The sequence below is a fragment of the Euprymna scolopes genome, chromosome 6 (assembly GCF_053919585.1).
Source record: "Euprymna scolopes isolate OS-2025 chromosome 6, ASM5391958v1, whole genome shotgun sequence".
Lineage (NCBI taxonomy): Eukaryota > Metazoa > Mollusca > Cephalopoda > Sepiida > Sepiolidae > Euprymna > Euprymna scolopes.
Window position 1 is genome coordinate 82631407 of NC_136487.1, and position 23611 is coordinate 82655017.

General features: G+C 37.8%; 1 protein-coding gene across 1 annotated transcript in view; it reads right to left on the reverse strand.

Annotated features, from left to right (window-relative positions):
• Positions 1-14978: 14978 nt before the first annotated feature.
• The window catches only part of LOC145277732 (uncharacterized), a 72704-nt gene continuing 64071 nt past the window's right edge, over positions 14979-23611 (reverse strand). The window contains exon 8 of the mRNA XM_080129436.1: positions 14979-15716. Coding sequence (XP_079985562.1) covers positions 15396-15716 — 321 coding nt within the window. The 3' untranslated portion in view covers positions 14979-15395. The remainder of the gene's footprint in view (positions 15717-23611) is intronic.

A 23611-nucleotide genomic window follows, 5' to 3' on the forward strand; every position in this document is an offset into this window, starting at 1 on the left:
TTGACATTGGTTTCCTTGAGAGAGTAAAGTGCTCACAAGAGGAACAACATCTCTAATGAAAGCTGTTATATAGATTCAACAAGGCACGGACATAGTATTCCAACTCCTCAATCCATGCCACCCAACACATTCTTATCAAAGTAGGAGTGGATGCAACATGTCAGAGCTATCTGGAGAACAGGGTTCTGGTAAAAATCCAGGAGGAGTCGGCATCATTCTCTGGTCGTATCTGCTTCTGCATGCGGCAAGCAGAGATTAGGTGCAAAACCAGAAATCAATGCAGTGAAAGTGACAACATTGTTTCTGCACCATTTTTTTTGTGTGTTCCTGACTTTTCGTGCAACCACTGCACCTTGCTGTTCTCATTGTCAGAGGTAAGCACCTGCAAATCTACTGCAATCAACAACAAGGACTCAAAGCAGACCAGACAATCCTGAGTTACAATAAAAAATTAAGAATTAAAATAGGCAGCTTTAAAACACGATCTTGTGAAAATAGTCACATAGTGCTATGTTCATATTTTAGCTTAAGTTTTATAAGTAAAGGCGCCAAAAGTAAGGATTGTCCGACTTGCAAGTATGCTTCATAAAATTCAACAAGGATACATAAAACCCATGCTGGCACCATTTCTGCAATCTGCTATCAATGGAATCAAGCTTTTAGGATATCTTAATTTTCTATGAATGTAGGAAATTAACCAGACATATTTGATTCCTATGCAAAAATTCTTTTTGTATGTGTCTCTTATTTAGCTAGGCACATAATATTCAACTATGCTGTTTATGAGATTGATTTTAATCCAGAAAGGTGGTCCAAATCCTCTGCCATTGGTCAAATTTCACACTGAAGTCTGATTGGTCAATTCTAGATATGGAGGCATGAATCTGCAGAATGAGTAAACCACCTAAGGTTTTTATGGTGTCATACCTGTGGCAGACATGATGATCCAGAACCTGGATCGAGAGGTGGAAATATTTATGACTTAGTTATTACTTTCATACCAGAGTTTGCTCATAAGAGTTGCATAACTCTAGTTAGGAGTCCTCTCACATCTAATATTATACACATATGTATACTCCAACAATTGTTCAGGCAGTCTGCTAAACCCAGTCACCAACTTCTTCATTGCAGCCAAATAAACATTTACAGTTTCTCCTGATCTGTGTCTCGTGTGTAAACCCTTGATTTGAGAAAGAACAAGTACATGCTGGAAGAAGAATATTCGTTTCGTGTGTGAATATTGTGTAACACAAAAAAAAAGGAAGGAAAAAAAAGCAAGAAAGCAAAGTGACTCAGTAACACGCAACAACAGTCTCCAAGGATTCTTCTACTGCTGTCTGTCTGTATTACTCACGCTGCCTACTTTTATGCACATGAGCAGCAAGATTTTGCGCCACTCTGCGAGATCACTAATCATAAAAGTTGTGGGCACCACCATATTGATTCTTTCTTTCTTCTCCCTCCCGGCAGATTGATTTCACATGACGCACACATGCTCAGACACTTTAACGGTAAACCTTTTTCTTGATTTCCACAATTTTCCATACAGCCATCAATAAAAGAGGGGTTTAATGGAATTTGACAGAAGATGCTTTAGAACTGATAAAGTGTTGAAAACGGTGTTGTTGGAACAAGTTCACTACGTCATTGAGGTCCAGTGGCAGATACATTGTTGCATTAAATACAGTGTTGTTGAAAAAATTCTATGTGATAAAAATCCAGTGGAAAAAACATACTGAATTTTCAAGAGTCTATGACAAATCTTCCATATCTTCAGTTCCTTGTGAATTATTCGTGAGGAGCTGAAGATGAAGGAGATTTGTGCAAAGTTTGTCCCAAGGGTGCAGTCCACAACTCCATCCTTGTCACAGACTATTTGACCAAGATGAGCATCAAGACAGTTCCTCACCCTCTCTATAGTTCAGACCTTGCTCTCTGTGACTTTTCGTTACTCCCTAAACTCAAGGAAAACCTTAGAAGCTGTCGTTATGAGACAATTGAAGAGATGAAAGAGGCTGTGACGATGGTAATTGGCATGCTCATACAAGAGGACTTCCATGGAGCCTTCAAGAAGTTGTTGGAACGGTGCAACAAGTGCATTGCAGCCAGAGGAGATTACTTTGAACGGAAGTAGAGTTTCATGTGTGTACTATCAATAATAGTACCCACATAAAAAAGTATGGAAACTTATTGAAGGCATCTCATAATATGGAGAAAACTCAAGATAACATTCCAGCCTTTTCCTTACATTGTCAAAGAATCTCTGACACTATTTTGGGTGACTTATACAAATCTAATGAGACAAGGCATGGTTCTAGTCTGGTCATGCTAGAGTTTACTCGCAAGTGTTGTGTAACTTTAGTCAGAAGTTCTGCCAAGAATGTATGCTCTAAAATTTATTCAGGCGGTTTGCTAAACCAAGTCGTCGCTAACATGGCAACCAAATAAACGTTTACAGTCTCTCCTGGTTTGTGTCGCGAATGATTCATGGGTGTACAGGGTTCAATGGCGAACATCTTGTAGAGTAACGCCTTAATCTTTTCTTCCTTCTTATCCCTATATATATAAAATGAACTCATTTTTCCCCTCTGATTTTGACCTTAATAGGATTAAAAATTAAGACATTTCATGCAAATGTAATATGCACAAACTACAGCACTCAGGTGTGTTATAGGCCTATTACCTCTCCACTTCTTCGATAATCGTAGATTCCTATATTTTTTCTGCTGAGAGTTCACTGCCAAAATCAGTTAAAATCAATGGAAATGGTAAAATCTTTTCTCTCCAATAAATTCATCCTTTCTCCGCCACCACTTAACACCGTTGCAGGATCGTTCACAATGGACAGTTATGAAGGAACACCAGTTTGGGTTTTCTTTACTTCGTAGTTGCTTAAAAAAATCTGGAATGGAATTTTAACGTTCCTTTTCGTTCTATGTTTTCTACTGGGTGAAATGCACTATGGACTTAACCGAATCGAAGGGTTATTTATGCCATTTTTCCCCCGCTTTATTTCGTTTTGCAGTTGATTTAAAAACAGCTGGAATGGAATTTTAACGTTCATTTTCGTTCTATGTTTTCTACTGGGTGAAACGCACCATGGACTTAACCGAATTGAAGGGTTATTTATGCCATTTTTTTTTTCGCTGTTTCTGCTTTTGTTTTTTTGAACACGTCCATCATTTTTTCCCCCTGTTTTTTTTAAATATTTAAACAGGGTTATTACTTCGCTTATTCTTTACTTTACCCTCCCCCCCTTACACATACACATTCAAACAACCGGGTAACGCCGAGTACCCCCGCTAGTTATCATTAATTGCTAATACACAACAAATGCACAAACGGTCAAAGTAAGTTCTTTTTACATTCTCCACTTAGTTGGCTGGACAAAAGAAAAGAAACTGGTTTTGTAAGGTAGAAAGAAAAAGTGTCTACATTTCGCTTCGAGAACAAACATCTTTGAACAAACGTTGTTTTTATTTTTTTATAATGCAGAACATCGTCTTTATAAAGAAACACAAACGTTTTGTTCAATTACTTTAATTTTTATTTGTTTTTTCAGGCTTCAAGCGAAAAGGGAGAAAATAACAATTTTGACGTGAAAGTAAGAATTTTGAGAACGTGAATCCAATGAAAACGTGTAGTGCAATAAGCGTTGTTGTTTGTGTGGCATTCGACCAATCCAGAGAAAAAGGAGAAATGACACGATTTTCTCAATGTTCAAAAATCGCCTTACACCCATTAAGTGATGGATCAAAATCACAAATAACAGATTATCAATCATTTCTTGATGTGGAGGTCTAGGTGTGTCAGAAATTTTGTGAAAAATATTGAATAATTCCACCCCGTCTTTTCAAGCTTATAACTCCTCGAAAAATGTAATTCGACCCCTATTTTTTTCAATTAAAGGAACAAGGACCAAGGTTTCATTTTAAAAAAAAACAAAAAAAAACAACGTGTTTTTTTTTTTTAAGTTTTAATCTTTGGACTTTACAGGTAAATTTCTAAAAGACACCACTTTTTGTTTTAAATTTGAATATATTATTTATTGATCTTTTATTTTCAATGTACGATATATAACACTTTGGTGAGTAAATTAATTATTTAATTTTTAATAGACATTTCAAAATAGGAGGCGTTAATTAATTTGACCCCCTGTCTTTCCAAGCTTATAAATACTCGAAAAATGTAATTCAAGCCCTATTTTTTTTCAATTAAAGGAGCAAGGACCAAGGTTTCATTTAAAAACAAAAAACAAAAAAAAAAAACAAAAAAAACAAAAAAAACAACGTGGTTTAAAAAAAAAAGGCTTTAAACTTCGGACTTTACAGGTAAATTTCTAGAAAACACTACTTTTTGTGTTTTAAATTTGAATATATTATTTATTGATCTTTTATCTTCAATTTTTGGTAGATAAGACTTTGGTGAATAAATTAATTATTTACTTTTTAATAGACACTTGAAAATGGGGAGGCGGGAATTAAAAAAAGCGTTTGTCTTAAATATTATATTCGGTTTATTGGAAAGAGCATAAAATTTCACATTGACCCTGAAAATATCGTAAAAATTGAATCAATACAAAAATTTTGATAGATTTTTAAAGTTTAAAAATTGAAAAATACTGAGCTCGTAAAATTCAATTAATTTCATTAGTTTTTTAAAAAATAAAAAAAATATATTTCTATTACTTTTAAAACAACTTGAATAGTTTATTTTGGAAGTATAATCCATAAAGAAAATAAACAACCCACTTTTAAAAGAGAAATTACGAGTTTTTTTATATTTTATTCGCTTTTTTTAAAACCACATTGTTTTTTGTTGTTGTTGTTTTTTTAATGAAACCTTGGTCCTTGCTCCTTTAATTGAAAAGAAATTAGGGTTTGAATTACATTTTTCGAATAGTTATAAGCTTGGAAAGACAGGGGGGGTCGAATTAATTCACGCCCCCCCCCCCAATTTTGAAATGTCTATTAAAAAGTAAATAATTAATTTACTCACCAAAGTTTTATATATCACAAATTGAAGATAAAATATCAATAAATAATATATTCAAATTTAAAACAAAAAAGTAGTGTTTTTTTTAGAAATTTACCTGTAAAGTGCGAAGTTTAAAACCTTTTTTTTTTTAAATCACGTTGTTTTTTTTTTGTTTGTTTGTTTTTTTTTTTTTCAATGAAACCTTGGTCCTTGCTCCTTTAATTTAAAAAAAAAAGGGGGTTTGAATACATTTTTCGAGTAGTTATAAGCTTGAAACACAGGGAGTCGAATTATTCAATATTTTTCACAAAGTTTCTGACACACCTAAAGTAGCGGCTGTAATGTCATTTCTTTGTATATGATCAGTAATGTATAGCAGTCGGAAGAGGAAGGTTGAACCATTTCAAGACAAACCAAGCCTGAAAGTGACCTCACACCAGCATTCAATATTCTGGATTTCAAAGAGTCTAGCCAAAAAGTAGGCTCTTCAAGAGTCCAAAAGGAAAGGGTTACAAGGCTGATCAAAACGTTTCCTAAATAATCAAAATAAAGTTGTTTTAATTTGTAAATTGATCAAACTTTAGCAGAATATGCAACTCTGTCGATGTCAAGCCTGTAATACACGGTCTCATTCAGAATAACATCCAAGATGAAAACAGTTGTCCGAATATGTCAAATAATACAAGTTCTTAACCCTTATCTAAAAAATTCCAAAACAGTCTTAGTAGTATACTGACTCAACGGGTTACGTGTTTGCGTATTCATTTTTTTTTTTTTTTTTTTTTTTTGCAGGCTGTTATCCTTATCTTCATATTTGTTGTTGTTTCACCACGTTTGGGCCAACTTGTCCTCTGGCCTTCTTCAGGCGGTTAACCGCGACGGGATAGGAATACTGAGGCTTGTTACTGTATCCCCAGTAATTACTGCCTTCTATAGTTGGTGTTGTCTCACCACATTCATAACAGTCCAAAAAAATAAATAAATAAAATAAATAAATAAACATCTTATGGAGGTCTCATATCAAAGGATTCAAAAAATAAAGATAAAATGATATATAATATATAATAGGATCACGTGTTTCCTAATAATTCATAAAGGTGGATTGCTTCATGAGAAAATATTCTTCCAGCTCATATTTATCAGAGGAGTACTGCTAATTCTAAAAAATACTTCTTTGCTCGGTGTTAGTTGAAAGTTCACCTTCGGAGAGGATGTACTAAAATTTAATTCCTTTTTTTTTTTTTCTTTAAATTTTGTAACCATTGGCATTGATTCACTAAAATTTCATGTCAATTAGTAGCGACAGATGATTCGACTCATCATTTATCGTAACGAGTGCAGACTCTGTATTAGCAGGATAAACGCAGAAGAAGAAAAATTCCTTGGCAAATTAGTAACCATGAACCTCATTAAAATTCTTTGAGTGATTAAAAATAAAGATTATCGGATTAACTTTTTAGGATTAAAAAAGCTTATCTAAATCGTCACTAGAAAGATTATCAATGGATGAAGATAAACTACACCACCAAAAATTTGCAACAGCCCAACTTATTTGAAACTCAACATTTCTAATTCAGATAATAAATAAGACACTACCAAAACTGTGAATCCTGTTTATTTGTTTGTTTGCTTGTGCGTTTGTTCCAACGAATACTGAATGACGTCATGAAAACAAAGGTAGGGATAATGGATGTAATAAATATGAATATATTCGGATTCCCCTTCACAAAAATATGATTGGTTGGTTAAGTCATAAACACCGACTGATAGAATAGCTTGGGAGAAACGTTCAATGGTACGCCGAGAGCCCCATGCTTAAGTAATAAGTAATATACCAGTGTTAACCACAAACACTCGTTCAGTAAGACGACTTACTAGATTATTACTCGAAAAGCAGCCAAGATCTCAATCAAATATATCTCTTTCACGAGACATATCAACAGTTGCAGTATTTTTTGACATCTCCCCAAGTGGTCAGACACAAATATGAAGAAATAAATTTGATGAAAACGTTTCTTTCTGCGGACCAACAATAATAATTATTTATTACATAAATAATAACTGTTAAAAGAATTACTTTGAAAATAAAGACGTATTTGATTACCTGTCACGGAACGAATTTCCATTGAATATTTGCCTGTTATTGGCTGGTCAAAATGTAAAGGCAGATAGCTTTGGCTTTCCGAAAATGCTGCTTTGATCAAGAAAGATAACAAAGAGCAAAGGGTTACTCCCCTCTAAACACTATTTTTCTCGAGATGAAATCTGTTTCATTTAACAGCCAATAGAAAAGAAATCATTTTGAACTGAGATAATCTTAATTTTTATTCCAATCTAGAGTGTCCGTTTGTGGGGAGCTGGGTTTTCCCCACATTAAAAACTGACTTTGTGAATAATTTTATCCTCGTGGAATGAGATGCATAAAACTTTTCATGCATACAATACACAAAGGAGACATTCTCTGAGGTTTCTCCAAGGTTTTATTTAGAGAGAATTAACACGAGAGAGAGAGAGACTTGCGTTATCTTAATAATTATTTACTTCTTAAACTTGCTAACATGGTAGAATTGATTAACGTACACATTAAGTCACAATTTGCTGCGAGTATCAGTTTTCTACATCATTTAGCTGTGTCTCATTCGCATGGCTTCCACCAAGTGACTGATCTTTAAACTTTTTTCTCTCAGTTGAAAAACATGATATCATTCGTCATCCATCATTGCTCGACTCCTGTTTTGTTTATAACATTTGATTTCTGCTCCCGGTCTCAGCTTTCATCACTGGGAACGATTCTGTTTGGAGATTAAGGTCATCCTGGCACGCACTAAACATGATCTTTCTCAAAATTCACACTAGCTAACTTAATCACTAATGACATAGGGTCTATAATATGCAACAATAACAAGTGGCAACGGTTTATAATTGAGTGATACAGAAAATTCTGAGTGATTTTTAAGGGGCGAAAAAATAGTTTCTAATAATTCTCAAGGAGAGTAACTTTTCTTGTTTTCTTTTGCAAGCTCCATACCAGCGATTTTTTTCTTTTTTCTGCACTCTTTGTTTCTAGAATTAATTGCTCAACTCTAAAGGTCTTCTAGAGGAATTTGAATCTGAGAATCAGCTGAAATCTTTGAATTTTAATTTTGATTCAAATTCTTGATTCACATGAAATAATTTTGCATGCATTTCACAAAGTAAAAATTTTCTGGGCCATAAACCCTTGAATGTAGAAACATTCTTGTAATAGTAAAATGTAGTTGTCTCAAACAATAAAAAATAATGGCAGCAGCAATCCAGTTAGAGAAGCTTTTCCAAGTCAAGAATTGATCCAGTCAGGATCAGCAGGGCGTGATGGTCGTCTTTATGTCGTGTCAGCTATCATTGAAGAATTCCAAGAGATTCATAAAATGATTCCGGCATTTAATTAGTTCGTTCTTATCACTCCTGGTTATAAATATAATCCCCCAATTCTGTGTGGTCATACCATCTTATGATGCCAAAAATATTGTAACATTTTTCCATGTTTCTTTTGGCTGGAAAGTTCTAATTATTTTTGAAGGATAAAAGAAGAAACAAAACTTATTCTCAGTAAGTTCCTTGACAGCTTCAATGTTTGTATTCAAATCAAAGAATACCTTGTAAGTTTTTGTTGATTATTTTGCTAATCAGATATTTTTTTAATCTGATTATTTTTTTTTATCTGATTATTTTAAACTAATTATATTTTAAACCTGATCATTTTTTACTCTGGTTATTTTTTTGTCTGTTTTCTTTTAAGCATTAGTTTATTTTTGTAACTCTAATTATTTTTAATCTGTTTATCTTTTTAATCTGATTAATTTTTAAAAACTGATTACTTTTTAAATGATTACTCTTAAGCATTTTTTATTTTTTAAAACTTAAATATTTTTATCTGTTTATTTTTAAAAATTTGATAATTTTTTTTTAAATCTGATTAATTGTTTAATCTGATTATTTCTTAATGTAATTATTTCTTAATTAATGATATTTTTAATCGCATTATTATTTTCTAATTATATTACGTTTTTAAATCTGTGTATTTATTTCTCTTGCTATATTTGGACACATCTATAAAAAATAATCAATATGTCCACTAAGATATGTCGAACATATAAATGTGTGCATAAATTGAAATGAACTTTTTTAATATTTGACAATAATTGATTCATGTAAAACCATTCATGATGCACAAACATATTCGATTATATAAATGTAGTTGTAACCCAAACTGTTTTATTGCATTAGAACAACTTAATGAACAAAAAATAAAAAGCAGACCCATTTTAGTTTTTAATTAAAATAATAAATTTTATTAACAATGTTTCAACAAGTTTATTATTAACTCAATATGTTTTATCAGAGAATAATTATGAAAAGCACATTTCGTTGTAGAATTCATTTTATCTTCAGAATCTGTTATATATATATATATATATATATATATATATATATATATATATATATATATATATATATATATATATATATATATAACAGAATCATCATCATATATATATATATATATATATATATATGTATGTATGTATATATATATGTATGCATATATAGTGTGTTCCAAAGATTTTGGCCACATTTCAAGTCCTTATATTTGCATATTTGCTTGACTAGTGAGATGGCATAGTTAATTCATGGCGGATGAATGCTTATGCCCAGCTAAGAGAATGGGATGCCTCTCAACTTCAAAAGATGTGGTTGACAACGCAAAACTGTGGCACATTTGGCAATAATTAGACTATTGGCTTGATTTGTGTCGTGTGACCAATGGTACTCACATTGAATATCTTTGAATATTCCATGAAAATTTTGAAATTACAAGCTTTCTGAAGATAACAGATGCGTTTTTATATCCTTAATAGTTCTCTTGAGATATTCAATGACAAAATATACCCAAGACTTTTGGAACACCCTGTATATATATATATATATATATATATATATATATATATATATATATATAGAGAGAGAGAGAGAGAGAGAGAGAGAGAGAGAAAGAGAGAGCGCGAGAGCGATGATGATGACGATTGTGTCGATGTAATTTCCTAGAAACTAAAACTCCAGTTTTTGTCAAAAAGTGCCCAATGACAAACAGAGTTAGCATTTATTAGCATCTTGTTGTAAAGTAATAAAAAGGGAAAATAAGAAGATAAAGTTGATAGAATTTTTCACAAGGAAATTTGCCTCCCAAGTTTAACACCCTCCGTCCCACTTCCTCCTAACTCCTCGACCACTGGCGTAGCTAGGGGGTGGGGGTGGGGCGGGCGGCACACCTGAGGGGGCGGCATTTTTAGAGGGTAAAAATAGAAAGTAGAAAAAATAAATAAAAATAAACAAAAGTTAACAAAAAATATGAAATTTTATACCAAAAAGGTTGTAAAAAATCGGAATTTTGGGGGGTATCGGAATCAGAAAAAATGTGTCCCTATTTTCTGAGCGTCGGGGGGAGGCGGCATGAGGGCGGCATTTTGAGATGGTAAAAGGGGAAAATCGAAAAAAATGCTAACAAATTCATACTTAAAGGGGAACTTCCATATAAATTTTTATCGAATAGGTGCGAAAAGAAAGTTGGATATTTGGGTGTATATACACCGACATCAAAGAGGAAATAACATTAGATGCGAAAGTTTGAATTCATTAATTTTATTACTGTCCAATTCATGAGGCTAAGACTTTGAAAGTATCAAACGTTTGTTTTTGTAGCATACTTTTTATAACTCCTTGTAAACTTTACAATTGCTAGCTAGGGGATGGACAAAATCACCCCGGGCAACCCCCACGATCTACTTAAAACAAAAGGAAAACAGATAAAATCTCAAATGAATAAAAAATAATAAAAATCAGTTTTCATATTTTAATTTTAATTTAATTGAATTTAGGAAAATTAGATACCGTAGAATCAATTTTCGCAAGGTATGAAAATTAAGCAACTACAGAATAAATGTTAACTTAATAATAATGGACCAGTTTTCCTACCTAGCAAAAAATGGACGAATTTTCCATGGACGAATTTTCCGGTCACCCAACTGCCGGGGGGGGGGCAAATTTTACTACCGCCCCGGGCGGCAAAAGGTCTAGCTACGCCACTGTCCTCGACATTCCCATAAAATACTTAGCGAGAAAAAGCGTCGAATCTAGGCATGCATCTCTTTAATAGCCAGAAGGCTTTGTTACCTCATGGAGATTTCCAGTAAAAGAAGACGTTAATGAGATTAAGAAAGAATATAGATCGTTTGTCCATTAGATAGTTATACAGATAAACAGCACGTGAAAAATTCTGCGAGACACCTGGGCAACCCAGTCCTTGATTTTAAAAAAAGATATGTCGCGTGAACCGAAAAACAGCCATAGGCAAATACGCTATGATGCAAGTAATTGCCAGTAATTAAATTAGCGCTACACATCACCGGATCTTTCTTGATTCAAATATAATACGCGGTCTAGTAGAAGTAGGTGAAGTAGATAGTTTTCTCACGAAAGGTATCTCCCTGTCGCTTGTAAACGATTTTGCTGGTCGAAAAGTTGTGTCACGCCCGAGAGTAATAAAAGAACCCTATATCTTGGAAAGTACTGAAAATATAGAGAGAAAACACCCTGGAATATCGCTGCCATGTGTAGAGACCCGTGCACAGACCATAGAAAGTGTTGCAGGGAAAAGTGCAGATATAAAAGAGAGTGTTAAAGAAGATAAGACAATCGACCTATCTCAATCTTCTCCAAATTCAGAGTTAAAATTAGATCCCTCACCCAATAGTAGTAGTAGTAGTAGTAGTAGTAGTAGTAAGCGATACTTTTAATTGTGTTGAACCCATCCCTGGTGTTTCTACTCCATGAAAATCGACCATGGGTGAACAGTGAAAAGACAAAGAAATCACACGATCTTTTAAAAAGGCACTCCCGGAAGAAAAAACAGAGAAAATATCGCCCAGACATGTCAGTAGGAATAACATATTAATGAAGAAACGAGCGTCTTCGCTCACAATCATATCGAATATAAAAATAGCTAAGCTAAACGCCTGTCGTTCCCAATAGCAGAGAACTGTTCGGAGATTTCATCAGTCGTTCAGAATAACAAACTGAGATAATTACTTAGATCATCGAAACGATTGGAATGAATACATTCCGTTTCTGGTATTTTCGGCTAGAACCTGTTATCCCATCATAGTGCAAATATAAAAAGAATGCATAAAGGAAGGAATTAAAATTAGTGTGATATGACAGAGTTTTCATGAAAAAGGGTTACGGGCACCTTTTTCATTTTTTTTTTGGGGGGGGGGGGGGGGGTAACGTGGTCTAGGTTATTTCTTTAAAATAAAATCTATAATATAAATCTCACCTGTCTGTTTAAATGTATATATGTATGTATGTAAGCCTAAAATGAGATTCAAAGATTGTTTGAGGTCCAGCTTAAAAAAATGTGAGATAGATGAAAGAACCTGGGAGAGTCTTGCTTTGGATAGTGGAGAGTGGAGAAGAACCTTGCGGGGAGGTGTGGGCAAGTTTGAGGCTGATCGAACCCAGTATGAGCGACTGAAACGTGATATTTGGAAAGGGAGGGTGAAAGGAGCAGTGGATGGGCTGGGGCGCCAAATTGGTCTGGAGTGTGAGGTGTGCGGTAGATTATGTCTGAGCAGAGCTGGGCTGATAAGTCACCAGACTACTCATCAGCACAGTGGGCCACAAAGCAGTCTTGTGTTGCCAGATCTAACCTGTGTCAACTGCGGGCGGACATACAAAACAGCAGGTGGTTTGAAGCGGCATTTGATTATACATAGAAGTGACCATCAAGAACGTGCTGCTATTGCGCACATGTCTGCACAATGTGTGCCAAAGAATGCCAGAGTTTGGCAGAGCTTAAAAGCCACCTTCGTGCGGCCCATCATTGATTTGTTTTCGTGTTTCTGTATATATATTTTTTTGTGTGCTATATCAAGTAATGGCAATGTTCGAAAACGAATTTGCTGCTATCATGTATGTATGTATGTATGTATGTATGTATGTATGCCTAAAACTTTCGACAGAGGCAACGGATTTTCACTAGATTGGTATCATTTTGCAGTGCAACACTTTGGACGACAAATATCGAAGAATTGGCTAAAAATATTAATTTCTTCACCCTCAACTGGGCACTTTTCTACAGGGAGGGGTCGCTTTTATCGCCGACATTGTCGAAAGCCATCTTCTCTTTTCGATTATCTAGCTTTAATTTAAACCTACGTCACTTCCGATTTGACGATGGATGCAACAGCAACACGTCACCTTTTTTTTCACATTCTTTTCCTTCTTCATGGTACGGGTTCGAGCCTATGCTTACTACCACTTTTTTTTTTCTATTTTTTGCTCAACACACACCTTCAAACACCCGGGAAACGCCGGGCACCCAGACTAGTAATATATAAAGTGTAAAAAACGTTAAGACATATTCGTTTGAAAATTAAAATGAAAAAATTCTTATTTTTTCTCAGCTTGAAAGATAGAAAAGAAGGTGGGGAGAGGGGGCCCTAAAGAAATTCAGGGTTCGACTCTAAACCGACCTCACTTTGCCTGTATTTAAAATCTTCCAAACATTTGGGAAGAATAGGTCATCTTCACCTCAGTAACCATATCATAGAGTGTGATCACATTCCATACAACCCGTTTACCACCGAAAAAAGTTGAAGACGATTTGCCCGCCAGTGCCCATTCCTGTCAAGTAGTGACAGTAACCACCTGAAAAGAGCACTGATCACCAGTTATTACCAATTGCAGGTACTGTTAGTCACTGTCGATTATAATCGACAGTAACTAACAGTACCTGCAATGGATGACAATTCACAAGAATTGAAGCTAGATGATTTCAATTCATAGCCCAACATTGTTCCTGATAGATAGTGATCGATAGTTGCAGAGGGAGCCATTGCCTACCAGTAAATGCAAATAACTATCTCAAAACGCCAATGACCATCAGTGCTCGCCAGTGAAGACATTTTAATTTCGGAGCAGTCCAATGGAGGCTAATATTGGACATGGCAAACAGTGAACGCAGGAACCGACAGTAACAGTTGTAAATGCAGTCAGTGTCCACCAGTAAACGCAAGTAACTGCCTCAACACAGCACTAATCACCATAGCCACTAATGATTGCCAGTTACAAAAGCAGCCAGTGCCCGTCAGTAAATGTCTGTCCCCGCAAATAATTGCCCTAAACCAGCACTAATCGCCAGTAACCCTCAGTGCTGACAATGACAGCCAGTAGCTTCTACTAGCTGCCACTACCAGATAATGTCTGAGAGTTGAAGTCAGATGATTTCATTTTGGCTATGACCGCCAGTGCCCACTATTTTCCTGGGCTAACAATAGCTCTCACTGACATAATATACTTCTCGCCAGTTATGGCAAAGTATATTTTCTCTCCTCTAAAATTCAAAATGGTCTTGAACCCCTTTTCAATTTGCCAATTTTTAAATCTTCTTGCCTGATGATTCACTTATGATCGAAACGATCTGCACTGTAATAGGATTTGCTCTCTTTGATTGAGCACTATCAACGACTCTTGTTGAAATTCAATTATTCTTAATTTTTGGATATTTTTCTACCTGGAATATAGTATAGCAACAGTGCTCAATACATAGGTAGAGCTAGGTAGTAAGTTATGAAAATATATATGGCAATCGCTCGCCAATAGTCGAATGGAAAATAGTAAGGCAAGCAAGTACATGTAGGGACCTAAACTCTTTAACGGAACCCAACATCTATTAAACTGGAGGAGAGAAATAGCAAACAACTGTGTGCATAAGATAAACTTTACTCTAGGATAATGATACAAAATAATTTTAAATTGACAATAACAATAGAAAATAAATAAATAATTAAAATAATAAAAACAAAATAAAATAAATCAAACATAAATAATTATATATGTATATATATATATATATATATATATATATATATATATATATATATATATATAAAACCGTAGCATAATATCTGAAGTATAAACCAAAACACAAAATAATATATCTAAAACTACACCTAGGTTGAAAGTAGGTTAGCTTACTACACACAAAAGGACACCTACCGCTCCCAGAAAACACACAAAGGGCAAGGGTGAACATGAGGTCAATTGTAACTTTGTCCTGTAAGTGCCTACCCATTGGCTGATTAGGATGGGCACGGTTACAACTAAGAAGTTGATTGGCTAACTAGAAAATTCAGTGCCATGTATGTATATAAAAATATGCGATAACCACAATTTTTCGCATAAGCCTGACAAATTCTCATGAGGATGAAACACGGAATATTCTGTGTAGCTTATTGCGATACATATTTCATATATATATATATATATATATATATATATATATATATATATATATATATATATACATCACAATTCAATAACTATGCTTTTTGTATCTGTAGAGGTCGCAATACAGGCGCCAATTTTTGTTGTGCTTTCAAAGGTAAAGCTACACAAGTTTTTAATTTCCCCATTGCTTCGGCTTTCTGCCTTCTTTTCAACTCTTGTTGGATGAGGAACATCTGGGCACGACACATCTTTACTTTTGGCTTCTTGTACGTTGTTTGGTAGCATGTGGTCATCGTCTGCTCAACAGAACCTTGCTTGATGCTGAGACCGTCCGAAGGCCTGTAACTCGTCACACCCTCATATTTTTTGGGTGTGTACGTTGTCCCTGTGGTTGTCTTGGCCACAAACTTTTCCTGAAAAGTCATAATTAAAAAAGAAAAGGATAAATAAAAGATTTTAGATCGTTTAAGTTGTTATGGGACAACTTCGATTGTAATTGCACGTATTTCTCGTATTCACGTAACTTGGATTATTCTTATTTTATTATTTACTAGTAGATGTACCCGGCCTTGCCCGGTAGTAAACGTAATGTTAAATTACTTTTAAAAAATGAAGTAAAAAAAAAAAACGGAAATAAACTGAGACATGTGCATGCAAGTATAATGTTTATCGGACTAGTGTTCTCATGTTGAGTGTGATTTTCACAACGCTTCGGTTGATATAATCTCCGACCTTCTTCAGGTGTATCTTGTCAAACTCGGGAATGCTTCTGTCAAACTCGGGAATTTGGACAGAATTTCGAGCGGAACCCTTTATTTACTTCACGGAGGTAGCATGCTTTTTTTTCCGTCAGCCATGACTGAATAGAGGTCCTAAGTAATTCGCAAATGTATATTTCGGTCGCCCACACTGAATTACTTAGGACCTCTATCCAGTGAAGAAGATCGGAGGTTATATCGACCGAAACGTTGTTAAAATCACATTCAAGATGAGAACAGTAGTTCGATGAATAATAATACAAATAACCAATTCTCATCTCAAAAATTCAGAATCGTCATAATATGTTTCTTCTAAACAGTTCACTTCTTGTAAGTAAAAAAAAAAAAAAAAAAAAAACTGAGTTCGAAACCAAAACCTAAAGACAATGAGTAAAATATGATAACTATTAGGCCAGCTTGTCAGGTTCTTCAAAAAATGTTTTCAAACCTACCTATTCTTAACATAAGAAAGCTGTCATGTGAACGATTCGTGCAGCTAACAATCAGATGACCCCCCCCCCTCCCTCCCCAAGTACCAATTTTTCTATTTTTACCCCTTAGCAGCCTTTTTTTCCGGATGAAAACCGATTAAAAAGTTTTCCATATGTCTAAATACCCTATATACCAAATTTCAAGTCTGTAGATCCAAACATTGTTGAATATATAGGTTGAAAGTTACACACACACACACACACACACATTCTCACTTTTTTAGATATATATACATTATTAATCAAATATTTATTGAAATAAATATGCAATAGCATAAAATAAAATTAAATTTAAAAATTAATTTGATGACTAAATTCAGTCCACAACACTGCATTTCGATTTCTTCATAAAGAAAGTCTTTATAGACATAAAAGATACTGGCAGGTGTAAGAAGTTGTCTAGTCTAATAAAGGGAGCATGTCTTCCTTGTGGCAGCTGTTGCTTGTATCAATAAAGCAGAAACACTATTTTTATATAATATATTGCTTTCATATCTTTTTGATAGAGATATGGTATTCTACTGGTTGCCGGACATTTAGCTGCTATTTCAGAGACTCCAACCGAGAGTTCGTTTTAGGATTCTGTCTCTTAAAGTGCAATTGCTTGGACATATTTTGCACTTAGTTCACCAGGTGATCTTTTTTAAATATTTTTTCATGATCCCAGTAAATCCTATGATTTGTGAAATAAGAGATCTTTCTAAGATTCCAGTTTCTTTCCACGTAATACCTTGGTATTATGTTATCTTCTCTCTTTCTCTCTCTCTCTCTCTCTCTCTCTCTCTCTCTCTCTCTCTGTTTAAGCCAGCATAATTATGGATACTGACTTCAACTATGATTGCCACGCTCTCCTTTGTTTCCCCTATCACAATGTCAGGCTTAACAGTTTCATTTTCTAATTTTTTTTCTAAGTCTTTGGCTGTAGGAATTGCACAGTCATAGCAGATGGTCTATGCAATTATTTCTAACTGGTACATATCCCCAGAACTTCCTTCTACACTTCTATTCTTTTTACAGATAGTCCGCTGGATAGTCCGATAATTATATACTCAATTGTGTTGCATCGTATAGTAGCTGTCCCCAGCAGAACCTTAGAACTGGATGCCAGGTGGCTCACACTCTCTAAATTCTGGGTGACAGAACCTGCACTTTTTAAAACTCGTCTTCTTAAAAACATTGGTCATCAAACCTCGATTTTTGCCAGCCATTTTCATCCTCTCCTGATCAAAATAGAATGATCTTCTTTTGAGCCAATCTGCGGAAAATCCCTTACCTATATATTCCTGAGATAGATCTTTCATAAAATTGTTAGCATGTTATTGGTTGGCTCGTTCTTCTACTATGGAAAAATTTCGTGGTGAGTTTGTTTGTTGTTTCTGTCTCATTTGTGAGACAATTTTGTCCTAAATGTTTGCCTCGTTTTGTGATGGGAGGTTAGGATTAGGGTTAAGGTTGTGATGGAGAATGTTGATGTACCATCATAAAGTTTAGGTTCTGGGAGCTCATCAGATACTGACCAGTGCTCACAATGTTGTGTAGCGGGGGTTCATATGGAGGAGGGGACAGACAATTAATACTGGAAGATGGTTATGTGACACTTAAGTCACCCACGCGTCGTCCAGTGGTGGAATGCCCCCGGTTGTCGGATCTGGTGTTTTCTCGGCGAGGATGTCAACGGCCGGTTTCCTGAAACAGATTTGTCATGCAAAACAAATGAAGGGACCAAGTCAATAAGCGTTTCTTTTTGTTTAAACTTCTTTGTATTCAATCAGGGTACAATCGCAGTTAGCTGTTTAGTTAGGGACTGGCCACTTGTTAACTGCGAGGTTTTCTCTTCTCTCTCCGACAGACAACTCAATTATCTACGTGACAGGGTCAATCGATGGGGGAATCTTCGCTCGTCGGACCCAAGGAAGCAAAGCTCTCTCTCTAACTCTCTGACTCTGACTGTCAATCTCTCAAGGCTCGCTGCTTATATTGTGGGGGCGTGGACTGGGTCTCTTCCCGTTTCAGGTCGTTGGCCAATCAGAATTAAGGGATCACTGTCCGTCAAATCTTCGCCAGGCGGCCTATACCCAAAAAAGGAGCTGTCTTTCTTTCTCTGTTGGCATTCGGGTGTTCTCTAATGGAACTTGACAGGTCGTAAAAACAGAGATGCCCAACTTAATTATTTTTGAGAGGACATAAAAACAGCTGAATCCGATTCCACAAAGGCCACGCGTCTTTTCAATAGGGTCACTTGTCGCCCCGCTGTTCGTCGACTGTTTGCTTTGGACATCGGAATTTCATTGGTATCCTCGCCACCCACGGGCTGTCATGGCCAATTTAACGTCATCACGTTCTCTCACCATAAGCTATGATCTTATCTTTTTTTTTTTCTGTCTTTCTTTCTCTTCCTTTCGTCGTTTACAGCTGCCTTTTTTTTCCTTTTCTTTTTCTACGGGTTCACCGCTACTCTTGGCCTTTTGGTCAGGATCAAAGTGCAGCATCTGTTCTTCGGATGCCGCACTTCCATTTCTTGTTCTCTTTCGGTGGAGGAGAAATCCTTCACGACTGGGACAATTCTTATTTTTGTACCCTTGAGCGTCTCTCATTCCACTCCCCTCCCATCGACATGTCTTTTACATCGTAAAATACACCTTTTACCAGGTGAATTGTTTCTCAGATGGCTGGATTGCCAACTGCACTGACCGTTTCAATGAGAGAGAGAGAAGAAAAGGGGGAAAAAAATCGCAAATCGTGAGCCAGCCCCTCTTTCCAGAATATATTAATCGCATGCCAAAAGAAAAGTGATAAAGTCTCTGGAGTTTTAATTGTTCGGGTTAGTTGTAAGAAACAAAAAAAAAAAAAAAAAAAAACAGAGGAAAAAAACAAAATAAAGTAAAAAAACAAAAAAACAAAAAAAACAACAAAAAAAAACAAGAAACAAGCGGAATGAAAGGAGGGGAAGAAAAAAAAAACGTCTTGTTTGTTAGGAGAGTGTGGGTGTGTGTGTTCCCTCCTCTTCTGTCTTTGGTTTGTCTTAGATTTAGAGGTGTAAGATGGAAGTGTCATGAAAAAAAAAATTTTCTTTTTTTTTCTTTTTCTTTTTTTTCTTTTGTGTGCGCGTTTTCACCTTTGTTTATCTTTGGTCTGCAGGTGTAGGATGAAAGTGTCATGCAAAATTATTATTTATTTATTTTTTTTTTGTTTTGCCTGCCGTGTGCGTGTGTGTGTGTTTTCTCTTCTGTTTGTCTCTGGTCTACATTCCTACAATTTTAAGGGCCATTTTGGGCGGCCCCTGAACGGACTCGTCCTCCGCTCGTTCCACCACGCCTGTTAGAACCGGGTGCTGCCCCCCCCCCCCGCCGGTGCCCTTCTTTTCACTTAGCTGCCCGGCTGTCTGCGCTCTGGTGGTGCACCCCCCCCCAGTGCAACATAGCACTGCAGTGCCTGTCTAACGAGGTCCACAGGCTACCTTAAATCATGCAGTCGCTCAACCCGTATTTTCAATAACCCGTCTCTCAACCTTCCCGGGGCCACTATACTGGGGGTACAGGTTTCCCGATGACAACACACCCAACTGCGCACATACACGTACACTTTTCTTTTTCTCTGGCCGCTACGCGTGGCTGGCCGTTGGTATTCTCATCTTCATCATCTCCCCCCTCACATCCTTATCCAGCTATCTGCAAATTAAAAACACTCTCCAGATTTTCTTTTCTCACACCTCATTGAACAAATCCTATCCACATATCCATCTTTCTTTCTTTTTCCTTTCCTTCCCCCACCTTTTCCCTTTCCTATTTTTTTCTTCCCTTTTGTTTAACTTCACTTGTCCCATAAGCATTCTCTCACTCGGAACAAGGTACAGCATCTGCCCTAACGCCACACCCAACATGCACTATTCTCATCCAGTGAAGGAGAGATCCTCCCCGACCGAGGCAATCCTGCCCTTCAGTCCCATAATTTGTCCCAGCAGCGCCATTTTGGTCAGAGACCAAGTGCAACAACTGTTTCAATGCTACACTAACAATATTCAATCCCCGTCCCGTGAAAGAGAAATCCTTCTCGACTGAGCATTTCTAAATTTCTTTTTTTTTTTTTTCCAAAACAGAACAATATCAGCACCGTTAGTTTCTTTAAGATATTCTACTCGACAGTTTAAATTCCCCCAAGACACCCTCGCTCAATACGCGACTTTCTCGTGCTAAGTTACTCTCCCCGTTGGCCAATTTACTCACTGCGAGATACTTCTCAATTACTTATAGTTCTTTTCTGCTATTTACGGCGCCCCTCCCCCTGAAGCCTTCCGTTTTAGTCCCTAGCTACCTCCAAGGTCAGTCCGCGACACAATCTGCCAACAGTGCGAATACATGGGGGCCCTCCATGCATCCACAGAGAAAACAGCTGCACCACATTTAAACCTGGAGATGTCGCTCCAACCTCCCGTCTCTGTCCTACTGACCCCCACTGGTCCTTGGTGGAAGGACGTCACACTCCTCCTGGGACAGGGAGTCCCTTGCTCCCCTCAACGGCAGCCTCGGTTCACCTTTCCCCATTTGCTGGAGCCAGGAGATGGGTATTGGACACTCTTCATCCCCTTCATTCGACTCCTCAGCTGACTCTGCGGTCAACTGCCATTCCACTCTCTTTTCTTCACGAGCCGCGCCTACTCTTTGTGACCTCCTATAGCTGGTGGAGTGTAACCCTGAAATTTCCCGTTCCAACCTTCCGTCCGTCTCTATATTTCTAGGCTCTATAGAGGTCGTCTCTCTTGTCTTAAACCGTCGCTCGGTGTCGTCCCTATAGTTGTCAGGAACTCTGTCCTCATCTCGCGTTTGACTACCCCCGGGATTCTTTATCTTTTTACCCGTCTCCCTCATCCAAACTTGGTCACCCTGTCTTAACTGTCCAGTAAACGCTGCTTTTTTTTTCTTCTTGACCTTCCTGGTCCTATTAGTCCTATCGGCCGTCGCCTTGAGGACCGTCCCTGATTCTCGGACAACTGGATCTGTAGGAGTTACTCCCTTCTTATTAACCTTATACGTCGCTACCCGTTTGACTTGGGACAATTTTCCTCCCTGTTCCTTGGTGCTATCCACCTTGCCCATACAGGCCCCGACCGTTCTTGGGGAAAGCCTCCTGTTGCTGTCAGCTCCCATAGGGAGAGGGACAGACCTTGTGTCACCTAGTGGTATCTTCACCCCTCTCACCGTTAGCGCGTCTGGATTAAAACTCAGAGTGGCTCCCCTCGCTCGGAGCCAATCCTCTCCCAGAATCATTTCGTTGCATAGCCCGGGTACCACATACAGGGGGAAATTCTCTTTCTTTCCGGCCACTCGTACAGGTAGCCATACCTTCCCTGTCACCGACATCCAGCTACCGTCGGCCTGACTGCACCCCACATCCGACGGGTACAACCTTCTCCTCCCTGCCACAGTCCGACAGACGTCTGCGTCTATTAGGGATATTATCGCTCCGGTGTCAACCAGAGCCTTCACCTGCGTGGCTCCTATCGTCACATCACAGGTGAGTTCTCCCTTTTTTGTGAGAGGAGGGAACACCTGGGCTCTCCTCTTTTCCTGTTTCAGGGTTCTCTCCTGGTACCCCGCTCCCGTGAGCATCGCAACTTGTGACAGTGGTTTCTTTCCAACCCTACCTGTCTGCCCTACCTCTCTTTCTCTACAGATTCGCCCAGGGGGTGGGGTTTGGTTCTGATTCCCTCTCCCCAGAGGATCTTTTGCCCCCGGGTGGCTTTTTCCTCGGTCAGGACAGTCCCTCCTAATATGTCTCGGGTCTCCACACCGCCAACACCTGTGGGACTGGTGGCTGTAGGAGAAACGGTCAATTTTACCTCCTCTCTGACACGCGTTCAGTTCGGTCTTTACGATGCCCACTCTTACTCTCCCATTATGTCAGGGTGTCTTCTCGTGGACAGTGGGGCACTCTCTCGACCTGTGGCCCTCGCCGCCACAGTTCCAGCACACCAATCCAGGCTGGCCCCGGGCGAGTCCTCCGGCCCCATATCTCATTCTGTTCCCCAGTTCCCCGCTCCTATTTCGCGACTCTTCTCCCATTATTCTTTTCTGCAACCACGCATAGTTCTTAGCTATTTTACGTGCTTCTTCTAGAGTGTCTGGGCAACTCTTTAGCACCTCTATCTTGGTCGCTTCGTCCCGCAATGCATCCACCATCGTGTCAACTAGCATTGCTTGGGTTGTGGGCATCTCGCGGTGTTCGGACACTGGATATGCCAGGACCGCCAGTTCCTGCATGCGGTCGACCAGTTCATCCACGCTCTCCCCGTTGGCCATCTCTATTCGAGACAGCTCGCGCACCGCCTGCACCGTGGTCTTTTCGCCGGCGAATTTACTCTTCACCTGATCGCGAAAATCAGACCAGGCTATGCTTGGGTTGCTTTCCAAGCATTTGCATATATATTCTGAGGCCGCTGCGACTGCTCCGTCACAGGCAAGCAGCACCATTTCTCTATCGGTCAACCCGTATACTAATCTTTTTTTTTCTATTATCGCCAACCACTCCTTGACTCCCTCGGGTCTCCCCCATATGCGGGTACGCTAATTCCCCACAGTGGCCGCTCCATGGTCATCTGCAGCTCAACAGTCTGCTCTGACCCTTCCCCCATCGACTGACCCGCCCCGAGTCCTCCCTGAGAATACATTATGTTATTATCTATTTTTTTTCACTCCTACCACTCCTCGCCCCCTACAAGGTGTAACAGCGCCCAACACAAAACACAGACAGCCGCTGAAAGCAAAGCATACAAAAGAGGGAACCAGCAAAAAAAATGGACTTACCCGGTCTGATGCACTTGTGTTCTTCTGCGACTGGCGGATGAGAATGACTAACGAGCTGTTCAGACTTTATAATCAGTTGATTAAAGTTCGTCGTCTGGCTTCACTCGTGGCGTTTTTTTTTCTTTTTTTTTTCTTCTTCTTTTTTCTTTTTTTTTCCAAGATGCGCTTTGGTTTCGAGTTTACTTTCTTTCCTTTTTTCTTTTTTTTTCAATTTTGGCTTTCTCTCTTTTTCTCCCTCCTTGTTTAGTTCGTTTTCTTT